Source organism: Anolis sagrei, chromosome 3 (assembly GCF_037176765.1).
Source record: "Anolis sagrei isolate rAnoSag1 chromosome 3, rAnoSag1.mat, whole genome shotgun sequence".
Classification (NCBI taxonomy): Eukaryota; Metazoa; Chordata; class Lepidosauria; order Squamata; family Dactyloidae; genus Anolis; species Anolis sagrei.
The window spans coordinates 235711333-235732861 of NC_090023.1; the positions used below are offsets into that span (position 1 = coordinate 235711333).

The window sequence follows — 21529 nt, forward strand, 5'->3', positions numbered from 1 at the left end:
TAGTGGTGAATAGAGCTAAAGCAATGTGGAAAAATGTGGGGCTCCTAATGACGGGTGCCCTCTTTTATAGCCATATTACATAATTAATTTTGCTGTTTCATCTATGTGCTGTTTCATCTATGTGCTGTTTCATCTATGGCTTTTGCTGGAGTTTCCAAACTAGTTGGTTCAGATCTGCATCATGGTTTACATCAAACTGCAATAAGTCAGTGGGAGTTCCTTATAGAACAGTATAGCCATTGAACTATGGGCCTTCTTCATGACAGGTGGATGGATTAAAGGAATTTATACACTGTGTGGGTGGATACATTAAAACAGTCTTCAGATTCTAACAGCCACTTACACTTTCATGCTAGATGCAAGTATGTTGATGGTGAAGGCCATTTTGCTCCTGAATATCCCCCCAAAGCTCCAGGGGCTGTGGAGACCTTTTTTGTCTTGTTTTAAAATTCCACAGGCTAGAGGTCATTTTTAGTTTTTTTAAAAAGGTCTTTCCTGTACTTGGCTGGGAAAGAGTGGCAAAAATACCTTCTGTGCCTCTTAGGGGCATTTGATGATATTTTAGAGCAAAACAGTTGCATCTTGAATTCAACCCTAGAACTAGGCTGAACAAAGCCGAGGCTGCATGCAGGACTGTTCTCACAGCTTTCAGGGAAGCCACATTCAAGATAGTGCTTTCCACACTTTAAAACTTAGAGGGTTATCATGTGGTGGTCTGCAACTCACCAGCACTTCTTGATACAATCTACCCTACTAATGTATAATTCAAGAAAATTGAGTTAAGGAATCAACCCAAAATCTGTGTTGATTTATCCATAATGTGATTTATCCTTGTCTTGAGTAGAGTGGCAAAAGGCAAGACTTTAGTCCATCTCTGGAGAAGATAAAAGAAGCACTGCCCCCCCCCTTCTCTATTACATGGCTTCTGGGCTTTTTGAATGCCTGTGTGGGAAAATGGTAGTGGTGTCCAGGGGTGGGTGGCCTCCAGACGAGCCATTCGTGCTTTCCTCCCTCTGCAGAATGATCCTTGGCTTCAGGGTCATATTAAAATCCACAATTTTGGCTCCACATGAATCTATATAGTAGAGTTATCCTTCTTCCCTATCATGGCTTTTAAAGAGTTGCATTAAAAGCTGAAAGCAACGAGGTATGGAGGGGCATCTTTTGATTAGCTGCCTATTTATTTATTTATTTATTTATTTACAGTTCTTATATTCCGCCCTTCTCACCCCGCAGGGGACTCAGGGCGGATTACAGTAAACACATATATGGCAAACATTCAATGCCAGTTTGACAAACAACATTTAACAGACAAAGGCTATTTAACTTTTTTCTGGCCGCCAGGGGAGCTGCTGCTTTTCATCGTCCATCAACGACACCGATGAAGTTCTTCCGTATTCCACATTCCCCGGAGTCTTTTTTCTTTATGGCCTCATAAATTAGTTAAATTTAGCCTCCCACACAAGGTGGTCCCTTATTTTCCTACTTGACAGATGCAACTGTCTTTCGGGTTGCAAAGGTCGACAACGGGCTACACACTGGCTGGACACCCACTCCAGCCCGGGCTGGCTTTGAACTCATGACCTTTTGGTCAGAGTGATCTTAATGCAGCTGACATTCAGCCAGCTGCGCCACAATCCCGGTGTTGAGTTACTGAACTGGCTATTTTGAAACCAGACCACCAGTACAACTAAAATGATACTTCTTTCTCTATATCAAAATATTCTCCCAGAAATCAGGATGGGGGTCACTGCCAGCTGTTTTGTCCAACATTCTTTATACTAAAAATATTATGACTTGAACTTGAATAATCCTGTATGCAAAGCATTCTTCCAAAACCTCTCATTTTTTCTTTCTTTTAGGTAGCAAAGATAATACATGTAGGATATGGCGCTGAGGATGCCGGACTGAATGTCCTAATGACTTTCATATGGTGAATTTTATAGACAATAACCACTATGACCTTTAAAAACCCTTTTTGTGTGTCTTCTTCTCACTTTTAGCCTTAATGAAATAGATCTGTTTCCTGAACTCATGAGTTGAATAGTGTCAGCTGGTTCTATATTGGCTTTAAATGTGTTAAGTAATTAAGTTGCAGGAAGTTATAGGCCAGTAGTGGTAGAGATGGGGTCGGTAGTGCTAGAGATGGGGATATTCATCATGATCTAAACTATTACATGGATGCTTCTCTCATGCTTAGTCGAATATACTTAATGTGTTTAATCTTTGGTTAATAAACTATTTGAAATGCTATTATAGTGTAACTATTCATGTAGAATTAATTAGATACTACATACTGGGAAGCAATATAATCAACAGGAACTAGTAAATCTCAGAAATGTGTTGCTTGTTACATTCATGTTATATGTTGTTGCAAGTCATACGCTGAGTTTTTCATTCTCACCAGATCATTTCTAGAGCAAGTACTGGACCTGTAATATTGCAATGGAAAATCGATGCAAATCTCTCTCCTCTACCTTCAGTATGAACTGAACTCTCTGTATGAAAGCCCGATTTCATAGAAGCCTGGTTTATGTCATTTTCTCTTGCTAACCTATAGGGAAAGAGTAAGAAGAATCAGGCCCCTTCAGGAACTGAAGGAGAGTACTTAGGGAAAAAGCAAACCGGAAACCATCTTAATTGTAGAACAATTTATGCTTCTATCATCTATCATGTTGCCCTAGATGCATGAACCATGCTTCCTATTTGTTCACTTAATTCTTTTACCATGGCATTGTTGCTATTTTTCTCCAATCTTGGTCTCTTCCAAGGACTAAAATGATTGCCTCAGATTTTATGTATACCAGCCAGATGCTGATTTTGGTGCCAGTATGAAAACTTGAGTTCCAAATCTTTTGAATTTCACATTCCTTACACCACCAGTATAATCTTGTTTTCTGTATTCCCCTGAAAATGCCAAGCCAATCAGAAGGCAATGTATCCTGACTTCCCTGTTCAGCATTACTCTGTAGATCTGGTATTATTTATGCTTGAAGTATTATTTATGATTGTGAAAGGGTCGATATGAGATGTGCCACAGAGCAAGGTACAATACCTTTTAAGACCTGGAAAGTGAAGGTTTACTTTGTTCTAGTGCACTTATTCTAAAAAGAACAACTGCTACTGAAAAATATTTATTTATAAGAAAGGAACTAACAAAGTGTAAAAAAACCTTCTGCTTTGGATTGTGTAGCCAAACCTGCATTGTGTCTGAGAATCTACACCACTGTCTATACAGTTTTCATAATCTTGGTTCCCTTCTTAAGGCAAAAGAGGATGTGGGTTAGTCCCAGTTATAGAACAAATTTGCAGAGCTAATGAAGAATAACATGACTTGATATTTGTATGCAAAATTATTTGCTTATACATTTTTACCTCAACACTGCCTTTCAATTCTTAAACTCTTTTATTTTAGAATAGTTCATTAGTGAGGAGATAAAGTATATTTCAGAGGTTGGGGATAATTCCATCCAGATATTTTCTTCTTTGGAGAAGTGTTGAAAAGTCGATAAATGACTGACCAATCCAGACATTGCACCTTTTGTTGCAGCGAACTAACACATTTTAAGATGTGGTCTTCCATAGATACCCCTTCCCTAGTGCATTTCAATTTTTTGGGATATATTTATGCATTGTATAAGGCTTTACAGGTTAACCCTCAGGTTTTAGGAGCTGCACATGCTTAATCACATTTGAAAAATAAGCCCTCAGGATACGTTATTTCACTTCTTAAAATGAACATATCTCTGTACACTTTTTGGGGGCGGGGGGAAAACCCTGTTTTGTTTGATTTGGGATACAGAATTATTTCTTTATTTACAACATTTATATTCTTCCCTTCTCACCCCAAAGGGGACTCAGGGCAGATCACAGAACACATACACAGCAAACATTAAACAGATAGGACAGACAACAGATAGAGGTATTATGTCGGCGTTTTTTTTGCCCAACTTCGGTGTCCTGGAGGTTGTGCTTGTTTCCAGCTACAGAGAGGTGCTGTTGCTCCATCCTCTATGACGAGCCCTTGATCATAGACTTCCTTCTTCCTTTGATCACCGGTATTTTTCTGGTATTTCCTTTATGGTGCTGCAAAATACCTCCCCTCTTAAGTGGTGCCTAATTTCTCTACTCACAGCTCACTGCTGTTTTTCAACTGCTTAGGTGGACCATAAGCTGAGCTGAAGGTTGGGTGCTCACCCTAACCCAGGCTTCAAGCTGGCAACCTTTAGATTGGTAAGATCTATTGCTGCTGGTGATTAACCAGCTTTGCTAAAGCCCAGATCTCCCTTCCTCCCTCTCCTTCTTTCCTTCCTTTTTGTTAAACAGCTCAATTGCAGTGTTTTATTCTTTCTGTATCAGAGTTGGACTTAAGAGAAGCAAAGATGACACGGATTGTTAACACAAATTTATTTCAGATCAGGTTGCAATATGAAGAAGAAACGTACAGAATGGAATTTCATCACATTTTAACATGTCACTATGTTATTTGTGCTTGTAAACGTTTATTCTACCATCACTGAAAGTCAGTACAATTTTTTTTACTAACCTGCATTGATCTAAAAATAAATAATTTTTCTAGCAATATACTTTTCAATTTTTTACTGTTGAGAGGTACTTAGTGAACAGAAGCCTGGACTGGCTTTTAAGACAGTGACATTTCTTCAGAAGAGACCTATGTGTTGTTCAGCCTGAGCTAGGACCAGGAATAAACTAGATGTTTTATTAGTAATAGTGACCTGTACTGTAGAATATTCAGAAAAGTTGCCTCAACACTTAAAAATAGATTTAAATCCTGGAAAATGTCTTCTTTGAATTATGAGAACATACAGACATGCACTTTTAAGAGGAACAATTAGATAAATATGGCTCTTTATAATTTATTTAAAATTACTTCGAAATAGTGCAAAAACATTTGGGACATATTGCAGAATCATATAGTTTTGTAATGAAAATAAAATATGTCTTCCATATTTTTGCAGAAGGATAACAAGCAATATCACTATATGACCAAAAATACAATTTTGCTTTAAAAAAAAAAAAGATAAAATATATGCAATTCTCAACAGTGTGGAATAGCTGCAGATTATATTTGGAAAGGATATTGGTATTCTGCAGTGAAGATATTGAATAAGTAATGAACTGAAACATTTTGACTTGAAATTTAAACCAGATGTGTTGGCTAGTGTTAAAGAAGGTTTACATATAGTATGAAAATTACTCATTAATTGAAGTGCTGGGGTTGCATGCTGACAAATTGATTGTTTTTTTTTAAAAGTAAAATATATGTATTGTATTCCAAATATTTAAATACAAAATGGAAAATCAGATGTAAATAAATTAAGATTTAAATTTTTTTATATAAAATTGTGTTATATTTCTGAGATTACAGTAGATATTTTGAGGTTGGCCTAAACAACTGATTTTCACTGAGAAGTCTAAATAACAGTAAATTTGATCTGTGGACAAAATTCAGTGGACACTTGGAGCAAGCATTATAAATTCCATGAGACCTCTAAGGAAACATATATATATATATATATATATATATATATATATATATATATGGCCAATCTGTAAAATTTGAGTAGTTGGGTTCTTTTAAAAAGTATTCTGTTTATTTTAAGAACTTTACAAAGGACATGATTCAACATTACAAATGGGTAAAAGTGAAGTTTTGAAATACCAATACCTGCCCACAGTCTTACAACAAATTGCAAATAAAGCTCCACATGGGACTCAGATTTGTTAAAAAGCAGTCCTGTATTACATTCGCCAAACTACATAGCTTCCAATAGGAAGTAACAGCAACAGCAGCAGCAACAACAACAAGATGAGTTTTAAAGACCTGTATGAAAATTCACCAACCTGAATTATATTCAGCAGTATAATATGCCTGCTGAATGATTACAGGCTTTAAAAAAAAGCTATTTCAATAGCTTGTAAATGTTGTTTGTGACCCAGTGCACAGAGCTTAGACTCTTCTTTCTGCTCTTCTGGAATAACGTGAAAACATAATTATATAGAATTCACTGAAACAGATCTCATATGTATACCGTTGGGTAACATTCTACAAACTTACACAAGAATAAGTGTAATTACAAATTGTGAGATCTTTTTCTTTTCTTTTTTTTAAATCTTGTTGCTGTGCAGTTCCAGTGTGAGTCAATACAAATGGCCATGGAGACAGTCTATGATTATCAGAAATATAGGAAAGTCTGTCTCTTTCAACAAACCAACCTTCATTAAAGCGTTCATTTAAAAGGTATCCACATTCTTTCTTGCACTAATATATTTAAAAAAGTCTCCCATATGAACTAATGGTATACCCTGGACTTCCACTTTTCTCCTGTGCACAGCTTAATAACATCCTGGTGCATTGGCAGAGTTTGTGTATTTCTATTCACTTTCGGTGCTGATGTTTTGAACACAGGGCCATTCACAAAGCACTGCCACTTAAAATGGATTAAAAATTAACATGGGGAATATAACAAGGTTTCTTATCCCAGCTCAAGAAGCCAATCAAAGAGACTTGGCGTCAGCTCTCTGCTTTCTTCGTGGAGTTTGCAGAACTGTACCACCGCATGAAAGATATCGCCCACTTTCCAGGATTTTTGGTGGACAAGCTGCACAACATCTAAAAACTGGAGGAAATGAATTATTTTTAGAGCTTTTATCTAATCTGTTCTCCCGCTTTTACTTTAATGACAGGAGCCAAAGAGTTCCAAATACGAGGGCTGATTTACCCACTGCTTGAACTGTTCATCACTTGTTGACTATAGCATTGAGTAATGACTTGCAGGTGTGAATGAGCTGTCAGTGCTGCTTCCTGTCACATTTGGTGTATTATTTTTCACTGGAATTCTTCACTCATATTCAACGTTTGATCAAGCAAGAAGTAAATAAGTGATGAGAAATGTGAGTGTTGAATATGCATGTGTGAAAGAGTCCTGAGAGGAAAGCTCTGGTGAGGAATGAACCAACCTACGACCATACTAGTGGGTTGGTTCCACAAAGAGTGGGATGGATGCATATGCCAGCACTCTTCTGTCACCACAGAGTTGTTAAGGTCCATTCTCCTTTCTTGTGCTACAGCTTGCCTTAATCAGCAAAAACTCCTGACCCTCTGGTACATTTTTTGGAAAGTCGGGATTGTCATGGAAAGTCAAGGAAACTCCCCTTCACCCACCCACTGATACATAGATAAATCAGAACACAGAACAGAAAAAAACCACGCTTGCACAGGGCAACAAAATGCTATAGTGGAGCGGTCCAGTTCACTATCCCGGTTAGCTAGCCATGTCTTGCTCTACAATACTCTATTTGCCCTCCAATCCATTCCACCATTTTCCCATTGAACATTGTGTAGTCTCCAAGCTGCTTCAATTTTTAGATGGCATTTGTCCCTTAATTTTTTCTAATTGTAAGTATCCCCTAAGTCCAGTGTCAAAATTGTAAGGTTTCTGTGAATCTAGTGACTATCTTTTGTAAATGCAGAGCCCAAAACTGAACTGGGTAACTGCGACAAAAGAAATAACAAAAGATTGCAAAAGAGGACCTGGCCAGTTTTTCCTTCACAACTTCAGCTAAACAGGGCAAAAAATGATTCATCTTCTCTACTCACTTTAATGCCCTAAAGGTACCCGATCCCATCTAACCTTGGAAGCTAAACAGCGTAATCTCTGGTTTGTACTTGGATGGGAGACTGCCAATGAAGAGCTGCTGCTGAAGGCTACATGTCATAAGAAGGAACTGAGAAAATCACCTTTGAATATTTCTTTCCTCAGTAAATCTTATGAAAATCATGGAATTCATGGAATTGCCAAAAGTTGATAGGTGATTTGAAGACACACAGCATCTTGCAAAATGTAGTATAGTGAAATAATGTGGAAACGTAACTTCAAATGACAACACAGCTACAGAGCTCACAGGGTGATTACAGGCCAGCTACTGCTTAATTTTCATGTTAGGGTTTGTTATTTGAAATGGGGTTGAGGATAAGAATCATGTACATCAGTGGTTCTCAACATGTGGGTCCCCAGATGTGTTGGCCTTCAACTTCCAGAAATCATAACAGCTGGTAAACTGGCTGCGATTTCTGGGAGTTGTAGGCCAAAACATCTGAGGATCCATAGTTTGAGAACCATTGGTGTACATCTTTATCTCTCTGCTTCGGGATGCAAAAAATAGGGGGTGGGGTGGGCAAGACATTAAGTCTTTGGGTTCATGTGTGGAAAATGGCCTGCTTTCAGCCTGGTGTGTCATGAACTCTATAGACATTCAAAGGAGTCGTATTTTATTCACACCCCTCTCTGGAGACGCTCTTGAGGAAAGTTGAGTTGTAAATCATAAAAAGGTCGATCAGTCCTTGCTAGTAGAATATAAATATAAATACATGTTCCTTTTTCTGTTTTTCAGCTGCATTCAAATTGTGTATTATACAGAAAATTCTGCTTCCTTTATATTTTCAAGCAGCTGGGGAGAAATACACTGTCCACTTTTGTGCTGTTGTTTTCCTGAATTATATGAATAATCATGTTGCACAACGAAACTCAAATTCTTCTGGTTTAGAAATCATTTCCCCCTCTTTCTTGCCTTTCACAATCAATATCTAATCAGACTTCTCATTCTCCATGACTCCACTTTCAAATGCACAATGAAATATTCTGCCACAAAGCTGGCTGGACAATTTCTTATTTACATGTTGTCTTCTAAACTTAAACAAGTATTGTAAGGATGTAAAAAAAATGGTTTCCAAGAGCAAGCTTATGGGCAGGATGTGTTTCATGACTCTCTGTTGTATTTTAGCAATTGGTGTAACTATTTACAGAGACATATGGCAAAGCTGACAGCTGTTTCTAAAATGGGAGGTAATTTGGGTAGTTGTTACTGAATGTGACTTAAATTATGTTTACAATGCTGAAATATTTTCCTGCAGAAAAAAACTAAACAGCACCCCAACTAATGATGGTTCAATATATTTTGTGGCTTTTTAAAAAGATTTAGGGTCCAGTTTTATGATATCCTTTTAAAAATATTTAGGGTCCAGTTTTATGATATCCTATCTTGATGCTCTAGTTTAAAGGTCCCAAACGAGACCCTGACAATAGTAAAGCATCAACATCTCCTATTCAATGCCAATAAAACCTCCCTCCCTTTAGGCAACATTTCTATGTATTGCACCAATCAGTGGAAATCAGTGGTTTTCAACCTGTGGGTCCCCAGCTATCCTGTTGGAAACAAAAGGTTGCAAGGTCCCCATTTTCCCCTTCACAATTTGAAATATTAATGACCAACCTTATCTACACCCCAAGGTAACTTAAACCAGTTATCCCCTGCCCTACACTGTCTAGATATATTGGACTAAAGCTCCCACCATCCACAGCCAACACAAATAGGCTATTAACTTGCCTGTTGCCAAATCTCTCTCTCCTTCAGCTAGCTACTGTGGCTGGGAGTACTGCAGAGTTTTGAGTCTGTATTTGTGCAGTAGAAAACGATTCCCTCGTCATATTACTGTAACTCAAAACCAGCCAAACTCAAGTGGTCCAATGGTCAATTTTTCCACCCTAGGATCCACCACAAGCCGCATCTCAAATAAAACCTAAAAAATTGCTTCTGTCTGCTATTATGTATTTCAAGGTGATTTCCCAATTTGGTAGGGTACTAACTCTGCATACTGTATGTGTTGTTTTATTTGTAAAGCACCTTCTTTGGGTGCATTTTTGGGCAGGAAGAAAAATAGCTGCAAGAAAGGCCAACACCTTGTTTTAAAATAGTGGTCCATGAACCCCCTTCCTCTTTATTATTTTACATTATTTATTTTATTTTGGCTCCTTTCCGCAGAGCTGACCAGCCCTGCTCCTTTTGGTACTAATGTTGGAGAGTTGTCCCTGGTCAGAGTGGTCCCTGTCAAAGTGGTCTCTGGTCAAGTTGGCCCTGGTCAAAGTGGTCTCTGGTCTAATGGGCCCTGGTCAAAAAAAGGTTGGGAATTACTGTTTTAAAGGAAAATCGCTGCTCCCGGAGTCTTCGTAACCATAGCCCCAATGCTTCACAATTAAATATTTGATCCTGTACTTTCATCCCATGCCCTGTTCCTTAGCTACAATCTGCATGGTTCTGAGTTTTCAAATGTTTATATGCTATAGTTTTATTTTATTGTATTGTACTCTGTGTTTATTTTATGTTTTGTTTTAGACACTTTGTGCCTCGAGTCCCTTTGGAGATGGAGGTGGGCAGGCCCGTAGCCAGGATTTTGATTCGGGGAGGGGGCTGAGTTTGATTCGGGGGGGGGGGGCTGAGTCTGAGTGAAAGAGGGTCTCCCCTAGTAAACCTTTTGTATCGTTACCCCAATACCCCCATGCATATGAGATATATTGAGAATGGTGATCAGATCATGATATGAATAAACACAACAGTCTAAATAATGTACCAGTAAGGCCTTTTCGCAGACCATCATGAGAATTTGGGGGGGGGGGGGTGAAGCTTGGCTACATGCCTGGAGGTGGGGTACAAGACTAAAGTTGTTATTCTAGGAGCAGCAAAAATAAGGGGAGGAATGGTAGGATAAGGGCACTTTGGGATATCCAGGGGCCACAACAAAGTGGCATGCAGCCCATGTAAATCAAATCCCACATTACAAATTTCATGTGAGAGTCTGTGAAATATGGTATGAGTCCTGAATGTCCCCAGCAAGCTTTGGGCAACCTCTCTTGGCCTAAGCTATTTCACAGGCTTGTTGTGAGGCTAAAATGGGACAATTCTCATATACACTGCCCTTAAACTCCTTGGAAGAAGAGAGATAAATTAAAGAAAAAGAATGGCATATTGGTGGCCAAATCCAAAGAATATAGCGCACATAACAACAACAACAACAACAACAACAACAACAGTAATTCCTTTAAATACAGCATCTACACTAAGGAAGCAAGTAACTACTATTTCCCTGGACATACCTTTTCAATTCTATTTTCCTGAGATTTCTTAAAATAGATGGTGGGAATCCCAAGCTCTGATGCCGCTATCCACTGAAGCGTGGCACGCAGTTCTGCGTCTGGGCACCCTGGTTCCAGGTCACAGTTTATCACCAAGAGATCCTTTTGCTCATTGGCAGCTCCCTCGCATAAAGCAGAAGTGCATTCTGAGAAAAGGTACATTATCAGTTTCATTCAATTAAGTCAAAAGCATTCAAGCAAAGCAAACTCTCATTCCGAATTTGGTGGCAGAAGTCTTACCTTCTGCTTTTTCTGGCTCTTTTTTACGGAATGTCTTTTCTTCTACCAGTTCACTGAAGAAACAAAACAAGAAAGAGTTATAAGTCATTTTAGGACATAGACTGACACTGCCTTGTGAATGCTGAGATAGTTTGAAAGAGAAGCTTGAGATGCTATAGCGGCATCAGAACACAAAGAAGGACTTGTTTATAGCTCACAATGGAGAAAATGAGAGAAATTGTGTCAGTGGTTGCTCCCAGCCTCTGGAACTCCTTATCAAAAGTGGACAATTTACCCGGTTTCTAATGGCAGGCCAAAGCATTAGTATTTAGATAGCACTTTGACCTACAGTGTGATTTGATGTTATGTTGTACTTAGTTTTAACTGAGTGCTTTTATTTACCTTTTTTGTAGTACATATTTGTACTTTATTGCATTTAATATGCTAGCATACAGTAAATATTAGGATAATAACAATGTCATTGCCTTCCTAGAGAGGTTGGACTGACACCCTTGCTGGAAAGCCTTTTGAAGGCAGGTGAAAACCTTTTTGTTTGACAAGTGTGAGGGCTAATATTTGCTGGGTGCCTTCAAGTCATATCCTGCTGTAGCAACACTACCATGGCGCTTTCTTGGCAAGAGAGACTTTGCCTTCCTGTATGGCTGAAAGAATGTGACTTGCCTAAACCCATCCAGTGGGTTTCTATGGCTGAATGGGGATTTGAACTGCGGATTAGAATCTTAGAGCCCCAGTAGGTTAAGCCCTTGAGCTGTTGAACTTGCTGACCGAAAGGTCAGTGGTTCAAATCCGGGGAGCGGGGTGAGCTCCCGCTGTTAGCCCCAGCTTCCACCAACCTAGCAGTTCAAAAACATGCAAATGTGAGTAGGTGAATAGGTGCCACTCTGGCGGGAAGGTAAAGGCACTCCATGCAGTCATGCTGACCACATGACCTTGGAGGTGTCTACAGACAACGCTGGCTCTTCAGCTTAGAAATGGAGATGAGTACCACCTCCCAGAGCTGGACACAACTAGACTTTACCTTTACTTTAGAGTCATAATCGAATACTCAAACCACTGCACTATGCTGGCTCAGGAGCTGACTGCTCAGGGGCAAAAGGCTAGTTTTAAAATTATTTTAATTTTATTTATAGAATACATACTTTAACTTTTGTATCACACATATTTTTCTGGATCTGTTTTGACTATTTAAAGCCACCTTGGGCCCCAGTCTGCAGAAAAGGCAGAATATCTGAGGAGCCCCCAGCAGCACAATGGGTTAAACCATTGTGCCAGCAGGATTGAAGACTGATAGGGGAGAGTGCGGATGAGTTTCCTCTGTCAGCTCCAGCTCCCCATGCGGGGACGTGAGAGAAACTTCCCACAAGGATGGTAAAATATTTAAAAAACTATCCAGGCATCCCCTATGCAATGTCTTTGTAGACGGCCAATTCTCTCCCACCAGAAGTGACTTGCCGTTTCTCAAGTTGTTCCTGACACCAAAAATAAATAAATAAATTGAAGGCCATTACACTATTAAAAGAAGAGAGGGTGTCTTTAAAGCTCACCCTAGAACCCAGGCTATGCCATCAACATAGAGATACTCAAGCTGCTGGGAAGCGAAATGGCGAGTGAGTAAGCATTCACTCCTTGAAATGAGAAACTTTTTAATAAGCAATAGTGATGGGACTTTATATAGAGCTACCAAGGATTAATTTATTGAACTTCAGCATGCAGAGCAAGTAGCTGTGTCCCATCACTGCCACAAACTAAAGACCTTGCAGAAAGCACACTGTGGACTTTGAGACAAGTGAGAGGGGACTTATAACCAATGGGGAAGTTGCAAGTCTCCCAAAAATGCTAATATGGCTAATAAAAAAACCCACCAGTTCTATCCATCGCCCTGAGAAGGGTACTACTGCCAGAAGCAAAAGTCTACATATGGCCTATTGTTAAAAAATGATGGAAAACTACATTTTGAGAAAGGCCGCAGTCCAGGGTGGGAAGAAACAAAATTGTCCCGTATTACTACTTGTTAGTCATTTTCAGAATTGTGTTATTCTGGAGTGGAGTACAATAATGAAAAATAAATTAAAATAATTAAATAAGCAAGCTTCTAAATCAGGATTTGCCACTTACACAACAGAGAAATAATAGTTGTCACTGACATTAATGACTGAAAGTAGAGCATATACCATTGAATTCATACATTGGAGGGTGTGGGGTGAGGAGAACACAGAAAGACTCCATTTGCAGCAGTGTATTTGGTATATGATGTATGGCTGATAATCGTTTATGTCTGAGAACACATCATACAATGAATGTGGTGACAACCAGTTATTACCACTAAGGTGGTGATTATCCTTCCAGGAGCAACCTAACTGTAGGTCTTCACTTTCACCGGAAGGATTTCCAAGCTAGCTAAACCAGCAGCTAGAAAGCAGCAGCGCAAGCGATGAAAGCTTGGGAGGTTTTGGCACAATCTAGATGACAGCGATGATTTTCAGCAGAAATGGAATAGCATCTTCTGAGACCAGATGTTTCCTTTACAGCTACTTACTTAATTGTATGAGAAGATGGCATGTTTTCCTGATAAATTTCCAGATCCATAATGCCAAGACTGCTAGTAGTACTGCTGTTGCCATTGCTGACAATGCAAAAATTTAAGTATTAATGCCAGGCGGCACCAGCATGCAACTGAACACATTGTTAAGCCAGCATTCAGCTCCTCTGAATGAGGGCACAGAGTTCTCATCCGCTCAACAAATCACTATCAGCAAAACAAAAGATGTGAAAGTACCTAGAAACATACATATGTTACACATTTAGTGAAGCTACTGAACTGACAGAGAGAGACCCAAATCTTAGGGTATTGGCTTGATATGACAAAATGAACATTTTAATGAACATTTTCTTTTAGTTCATGGTCTTACATAACATGAAATGCTATGCAAAGACTGTTTTGTACATGCAGACAGATCACTTGATGTCCCCTCATTTGACACAGGCAGCAAATGTCTGGACTGTTGTTTTGGAAGTGAGGTCAAAAGACATAAAAATCTGGTAGAGTTTGATCTGTGATTAGTGTTTTTAAATTTATGCCAGCTATCACTTGATGTTGCTGTCATCAAGTGTTTGGCATGTATTTATTAAACTGACTCTCGGCCTTATCACATTGTACTGTACTCAGAACACTTCCAGAATTCCAGATACTTCTGACATTGTATGCAGGATGGGGGTAGGGATAAGGCAACATTTCTCAATCTGGGGGTCAGGACCCCTGGGGGGATTGTGAGGGGGTTTCAGAGGAGTCACCAAAGATAATCAGAAAATATATTTCTGATGGTCTTAGGAACCCCTTTGGTAGAGATGGCTGAAGATCTCTCTGCCTGTTCTCTTCCTTTTTGGAAACAGATGACAAATCCTCCCACCAAAAGCCCTCCTCCTGCTGTGATTGGCCAACCTTTTAGCAAAGGGGAGGGCTGTTTCTGAGACTCCCAAGTTGGGAGGGGAGAGCACATGTGCTCAGTGCATGGCAGCATGGTGTGCATGTCTGGGCAAGAGAGAGTGCGAGGCTGGAGGGAGGCTCGCACCAGCAAGTCTCTTCAAGACATGGGGGTTCTGTGTGGGAAGTTTGGCTCAATTTGATTGTTGGTGGAGTTCAGAATGTTTTTTGATTGTAGGTGAACTATAAATCCCAGCAACTACAACTCCCAAATGTCAAGGTCTATTTCCCCCAAACTCCACCAGTGTTCACATTCGGGCATATTGAGTATTTGTGACAAGTTGGGCCAGATCCATCATCGTTTGAGTCCACAGAGCTCTCTGGATGTAGGTGATGTACAATTCCAAAACTCAAGGTCAGTGTCCACTAAATCCTTTCCAATATTATCAAAGACCCCCCCCCCAGCCCCCCCCCCAATATTCAAATGTAGGTGTATCAGTAATTCGTGCCAAATTTGGTACAGTGATTGAAAATGCATCCTGTATATCAGATATTTACAGTACGATTCATAATAGTAGCAAAATTACAGTTATGAAGTAGAAATTAAAATGATGTTATGGTTGGTGGTCACCATAACATGAGGAACTGTGTTTAGGGATCATGGCATTAAGAAGGTTGAGAACCACTGGGATAAAGCAAGAGGTTTCACTGCTTGTCTGTCTCCAGCAGAAAATGAAAATTTGTGTTGATGTTCAGTGTTTTCAAAAAGCACCTATGTACGAGTCCTTGGATCAAGTTGCATACAGTGGGATCTGAACTGTACTGTTTGGGCTGAAAGGAAAAAGCTTTTCAGTGAGGCTATTCTGTTTAGGTTGCAGTACAAATATAAATTTCAGCATTCAGAAAAGGTTCATAAGCAGCAGGATAAAAAAAAAACCAAACAAACGTATAGAGAATTGGATTCTCCATGCCCCCCTCCTTTACAAATTGGGTGGAATTTAGCCACAATGAAGATGTGCAGGTATACAGTTCTCACTCTGTAATGCATCTGAAGAACTGTGAAAATTAAAATCAGTATTAAAGATGCTGCCACATTTATTTTCTCTCCCTTCCCACCTTCTTTATATTCTACGCCTTTGAAACATTATTGCTGTGAAACTTTGCTTTTGGGCAATGGTGCTCACAATGCTGAGTTAATTTTTTTTTAAAAAAAAAACCCTAAAATTTCTCTACCAACCCATCCTTATCAATCAAAGGACTATTGAAGAACTATTACAATAGTCCTAAGATATAAATCACCCAAACAGATGCAATAAACACCTGTAAAATGGAATAGGAAAAAAACTACTCTAATTAGTTTATTGGGTAGTGTTTGTGTTGTAGGAACAGGAATTGCTGAAGTCTGGACTGCAGTTTCTTTGCATGGTTTCCAAAGAACTAATGAGGCCTCTTGACGCATGGCAGGAAAGCCAGATCTCCTTTGGCTACTTTTTTTTATGACATTCATAGAAGAACAATCAAAGGTCAATCAAAACGCTTATGCAGATGATTATAGCCCTTTTAGCTGACAAGGCATGATGGTTACCTCATGGATCTCTCACTGAGCTGCAAAAAGCTGCTTGTATCATCCGGGTTCTCCTCCTCAGTTGCCAACTGACACCAGCTGCTACCTGTGCTTTCATCACTGCTGCTGAGAGGGACTGAGGACTCTTCTACTGCTCTGGCCTCCATGGAGGCTTCAGACTCAGGACATCTGCCCATGGTCAAGCTGATTCGGGAAAAAGAAGAATGAAAGGTGGAAATGGAGGGAAAGACCTTCACGCATCTAAAAATGGGCAGGTTACACTGGACCATGCTCTGACTTACAAGAAGCACTGCTTGACTATCAAGCAAAAAGTGGGTGCTAGAAATAGTGTCATGCGATAGCTGACTGGCACAGCCTGGAGACCACAACCAGACACACTGAAGACATCTGCCCTTGCGCTTTGCTACTCTGGTGTTGAATATGCATGCCCAGTAATCCCACCACATTAAAAGATGGATGTGGCTCTTAAAGAGACATGGCACATTATCACCAGGATGTCTATGCCCACACCACTGTCTAGCTGGTATTTCACCACCTGACATCTGTCGGGAAGTAGCAGCCAATAATGAAAGGACCAAGACAGTGACATCTCCAGTCCATCCTCTGTTCAGATATCAGTCAGCATGCCAATGCCTTATATAAAGAAATAGTTTTCTAAGATCTACAGCAGAGCTCCCCAAACTAAGGTTCATGGGCCAGATGCAGCCCTCCAAGGTCATTTGCCTCTCCTTTAAATATTAGGCCAGTGGTTCTCATCCTGTGAGTCTCCAGATGTGTTGGCCTTCAACTCCCAGAAATTGCAATAGCTGGTAAAACCGACTGAGATCTCTGTGAGTTTGGGGACCCACAAGTTGAGAATCACTATGTTAGATTTAGGGTGGCCCTGTCTGAAACGACTTGAAGGCACACAACAGCAACAATTTTAATTAACTTGACTATCTCATCAACCAAAAGCAGGCCCACACTTCCCATTGAAATACTGGTAAATTTAAAATTGTTCTTCATTTGAAATACTGTATTGTTCTTTGAAATAAGAAATGTGTACTGTGCATAGGAATTTGTCATGTTTTTTTCTAAACTATAGCCCCCCCCCCCCAAAAAATCTGAGGGACTGTGGACCAGCCCTCTGCTTAAAAAGTTTGAGGACCCCTGATCTACAGAGATATTCGCAGGAACACCTCAGCAAGCATGCAAGAGTCAGAAAGCGGCAGACTAAGACCCAGAACTTCAACCCATGACTGGAACAGGATGAGAGACTCCCCCCTGGGCACATAGAAGACTGGGATACTTGGAAGGCACTGAACAGACTGCACTCTGGCACCACGAGATGCAGAGCCAATCTTGGGAAATGGGGCTACAAAGAATAGTCCACGACATGCGAGTGGGGAGAAGAGCAAACCACAGATCACTTACTACAATGCAACCTGAGCCCTGCCACATGTACAATGGGAGACCTCCTTACAGTGACACCAGAGGCACTCCAAATGGCCAGCTTCTGGTCAAAGGACATTTAGTATAATGCCAAGCTTTAAAAATTTGTTTGTGTTTTTAAATACATTATACATGTACCCTCAATTTGCTTCTGATACAATAAATAAAATGGACAGGTAATTGTGGTAAGTCTGCTCTGGGGATCATGTAGAGGTCAGCATAGCATCAACATCCATTCCCCAAGGGAAGGAAATTGAGGTTTGAAAAAATGCATATTCTGCGATGCTAAATTTTGGCAGGGGGTCCTGCAACTCATTTAAAAGATGACAGACATGCTGTTCCTGAAAGTTTACAGTGAATTGAAACTTTGGCTAGAAAAAAGGGACCTAGGGAGTTTCAGTAGCCACCAAACCAGCAATGGGAATCAGTGGTAGGCCCTTGGAGCTGGGATACCTTTTCCTGTCATTATATTGGTCCCATATGGAAGGCAAACAACCCTTCCCAAGTTTTCTAAACTTAAAAGAAATAACCTCCTTCTCACTAATAAGGAATATGTTCATCATGTTTCCTCTGTGGTATTTTAGGCCTAGGATAAGCCCTTTTGTAACCAGTGAGTTAGCTTTCAATTTTTCCTAAGGGGTGTAGGAGATGCTTTTCATGTTTGTTTCCCCACAAAGCTTTTTTTTCTCTCTTTACAATTGAGGGAAGTATTAAGGGCTTCTTGGGACCTCAAAATGGCTTTGGGATCCAAATGAAGCCTATGGGATCTATTCTGTCCATCTGAACTGTAAGGTTTGTTGGATTTAATTTTTTATTTTACTTGGGACCCCAAGTACAAAAACCAGGTACAAAAATAGACATACTATCTATATCTATATCTATATCTATATCTATATCTATATCTATATCTATATATCTATATCTATATCTATATTCTATTCTATATATATAATAAAGAAGAGTGTTTGTATAGGAATTGTGGAGGGCGGTGTATGTGCCAGCGTTCTGATTGGCTGCCGCTGTGGTGCTATTTGCATATGGTCTCTGATTGGGCAGCTTCAATAGGAGCCCCTGGTGGAGAAGAGGGTTCATGGCAGAAACGGTGCATGACAGAAGGAAATTTGCATATGGTCTCTGATTGGCCAGCCTCAAATCCAACATTCCGAGATGAGAAAGAGAGGAAAGGAAAGGCCGGGGGCTGGGTCACAACACTACCCATACAGAGCAGACTTGGCAGAGCCCCCATCACCCACTCTACATCCTACTGCAGTTTGGAGGACTATGAACCATGGATGATGGGACTTGCAGTACTACCACTCACATTCTGAGACCGCTGTTAACCTTATCCAATGACTGATCAGGACCAAACTTCGCACAGAGACCTCTCATGACCCACTTTACGTCCTGGTGTGGTTTGGCTGGGGATGGACCGTGGATTATGGGACTTGCAGTACCATTGCTCATTCTTCAGACCACTGCAACCCTCATCCAATTACCAAAAAATACCAAACTTGGCACACTGAGTCTCCATGACGCATTCTACATCCAGGTGCAGTATGAAGGAGGATGCACCATGGACGATGGGACTTGCAATACCTGCACTCCCTTCCTAAGACCATTATAACTGCCAACAATGATGGATCAGGACCACAATTTACACAGAGAGCCCGCATAACTCACTCTACATCCTGGTGCGGTTTGGAAGAATTTGACAATGGATGATGGGACTTGCAGTCACTTCACTCACTTCCTGAGACCACTGAGACCCACGCCAATGACTCATCAAGACTACACTTGGCACATGGAGCTTCAATGACCCACTCTACATCCTGGAGCAGTTTGGAGGACGACAGACCATGGATGATGGGACTTCAAGTACCTACACTACCCAAGACTGCTGCAAAACTCATCTAATGACCAATCAAGACGAAAGTTGGCACACAGAGCCCCCATGACCCACTCTACATCCTGCTGCAGTTTTGGAGAAGGGTGGACCATGGATGATGGAACTTCCAGTACCTTCACTCACATTCTGAGACCTCTGCAAACCTCATCCAATGACGGATCAACACCAAACTTGGCACATAGACCTCTCATGACTCACTTTACCTCCTGGTGTTATTTGGAAAACTTTGGAGATGGATGATGGGACTTGCAGTACCTTTGCTCACTTTCTGAGACCACTGAGACCCTCGCCAATGACTAATCAAGACTAAACTTGCCACATGGATCTCCAATGACCCACTCTACATCCTGGTGCAGTTTGGAGGAGGACAGACCATGGATGATGGGACTTCAAGTACCTCCACTCCCTTCCAAAGATTGCTGCAACCCTCTTCTAATGACCAATCAAGACCACACTTGGCACACAGAGCCCCCATGATCCACTCTACATCCTGCTTGAAAGTTTGAAAGGGGATGGACTTTGGATGATGGGACTTGCAATACCATCACTCACTTACTGACACCACTGACACCCTCATCTAATGACTGATAAAGACCAAACTTGGCACACAGAGCCCCCATGACCCACTCTATATCCTGCTGCTGTTTGTAGGACGATGGCCCATGGATGATGGGACTTCAAGTACCTTCACTCACTTCCTGAAAATAATGCTGCCATTATCCAAAGACCAATAAAGACCAAACTTGGCATACAGAACCGCCATTACCCACTTTCTCTAATAACCCGGGCAACGCCGGGTCCCCAAGCTAGTATATAATAAAAGAGAGTGTTTGTAGTGGAAGGGCAGAAGTGTGGAGGGCGGACGTGTTTGTGGCAGCTTTCCGATTGGCTAGCCTGAAAGTTCCAACATTCGGATTGGCTGCCGCAGTGGTGCTATTTGCATATGGTCTCTGATTGGCCAGCTTCAAGAGGAGCCCCTGGTGGAGAAAAGAGTTCATGGCAGAAACGGGGACATGAGAAGGAAATTTGCATATGGTCTCTGATTGGCCAGCCTCAAATCCAACATTTCGAGATGACAAAGAGAGGAAAGGAAAGGCCAAAGGGGGCTGGGTCAGAACACTACCAATACAGACCGAAATAGGCACACAGAGCCCCCATCACCCACTATACATCCTACTGCAGTTTGGAGGAGTATGAACGATGGATGATGGGGCTTGCAGTACCACCACTCACATTCTGAGACCGCTGTTAACCTTATCCAATGACTGATCAGGACCAAACTTCGCACATAGACCTCTCATGATCCACTTTACGTCCTGGTGCGGTTTGGCCGGGGATGGACCGTGGATTATGGGACTTGCAGTACCATTGCTCAATTCTTCAGACCACTGCAACCATCATCCAATTACCAATAAATACCAAACTTGGCACACTGAGTCTCCATGACACACTCTACATCCAGGTGCAGTTTGAAGGAGGATGCACCATGGACGATGGGACTTGCAATACCTGCACTCCCTTCCTAAGACCATTACAACTACCAACGATGATGGATCAGGACCACAATTTACACAGAGACCCAGCATGACCCACTCTACATCCTGGTGCGGTTTGGAAGAATTTGACAATGGATGATGGGAATTGCAGTCACTTCACTCACTTCCTGAGACCACTGAGACCCTCGCCGATGACTAATCAAGACTAAACTTGGCACATGGAGCTCCAATGACCCACTCTACATCCTGGTGTGGTTTGGAGGAGGACAGATCATGGATGATGGGACTTCAAGTACCTCCACTCCCCAAGACTGCTGCAAAACTCATCTAATGACCAATCAAGACCAAAGTTGGCACACAGAGCCCCCATGACCCACTCTACAGCCTGCTGCAGTTTTGGAGGACGGTTGACCATGGATGATGGAACTTCCAGTACCTTCACTCACATTCTGAGACCTC

The 21529-nt window shown here is 40.9% G+C and overlaps 2 protein-coding genes across 7 annotated transcripts in view; one reads left to right on the forward strand and one right to left on the reverse strand.

Moving 5' to 3' along the window:
* DAW1 (dynein assembly factor with WD repeats 1) overlaps positions 1-4802 on the forward strand; it is a 29927-nt gene extending 25125 nt beyond the window's left edge. For both annotated transcript variants that reach the window (XM_060767854.2, XM_060767853.2), the window contains one exon: positions 1863-4802. In XM_060767854.2, the coding sequence (XP_060623837.1) occupies positions 1863-1897 (35 nt within the window). In that variant the 3' untranslated portion in view covers positions 1898-4802. The remainder of the gene's footprint in view (positions 1-1862) is intronic.
* SPHKAP (SPHK1 interactor, AKAP domain containing) overlaps positions 4393-21529 on the reverse strand; it is an 88804-nt gene continuing 71667 nt past the window's right edge. For 3 of the 5 annotated variants that reach the window (XM_060767849.2, XM_060767848.2, XM_060767852.2), the window contains exons 8-12: positions 16238-16420; positions 13768-13854; positions 11232-11284; positions 10953-11137; positions 4393-6641 (exon numbers count right to left, since the gene is read on the reverse strand). In XM_060767849.2, coding sequence (XP_060623832.2) covers positions 6498-6641; positions 10953-11137; positions 11232-11284; positions 13768-13854; positions 16238-16420 — 652 coding nt within the window. In that variant the 3' untranslated portion in view covers positions 4393-6497. The remainder of the gene's footprint in view (positions 6642-10952; positions 11138-11231; positions 11285-13767; positions 13855-16237; positions 16421-21529) is intronic. The other 2 variants (XM_060767850.2, XM_060767851.2) reach the window with 2 other exon arrangements.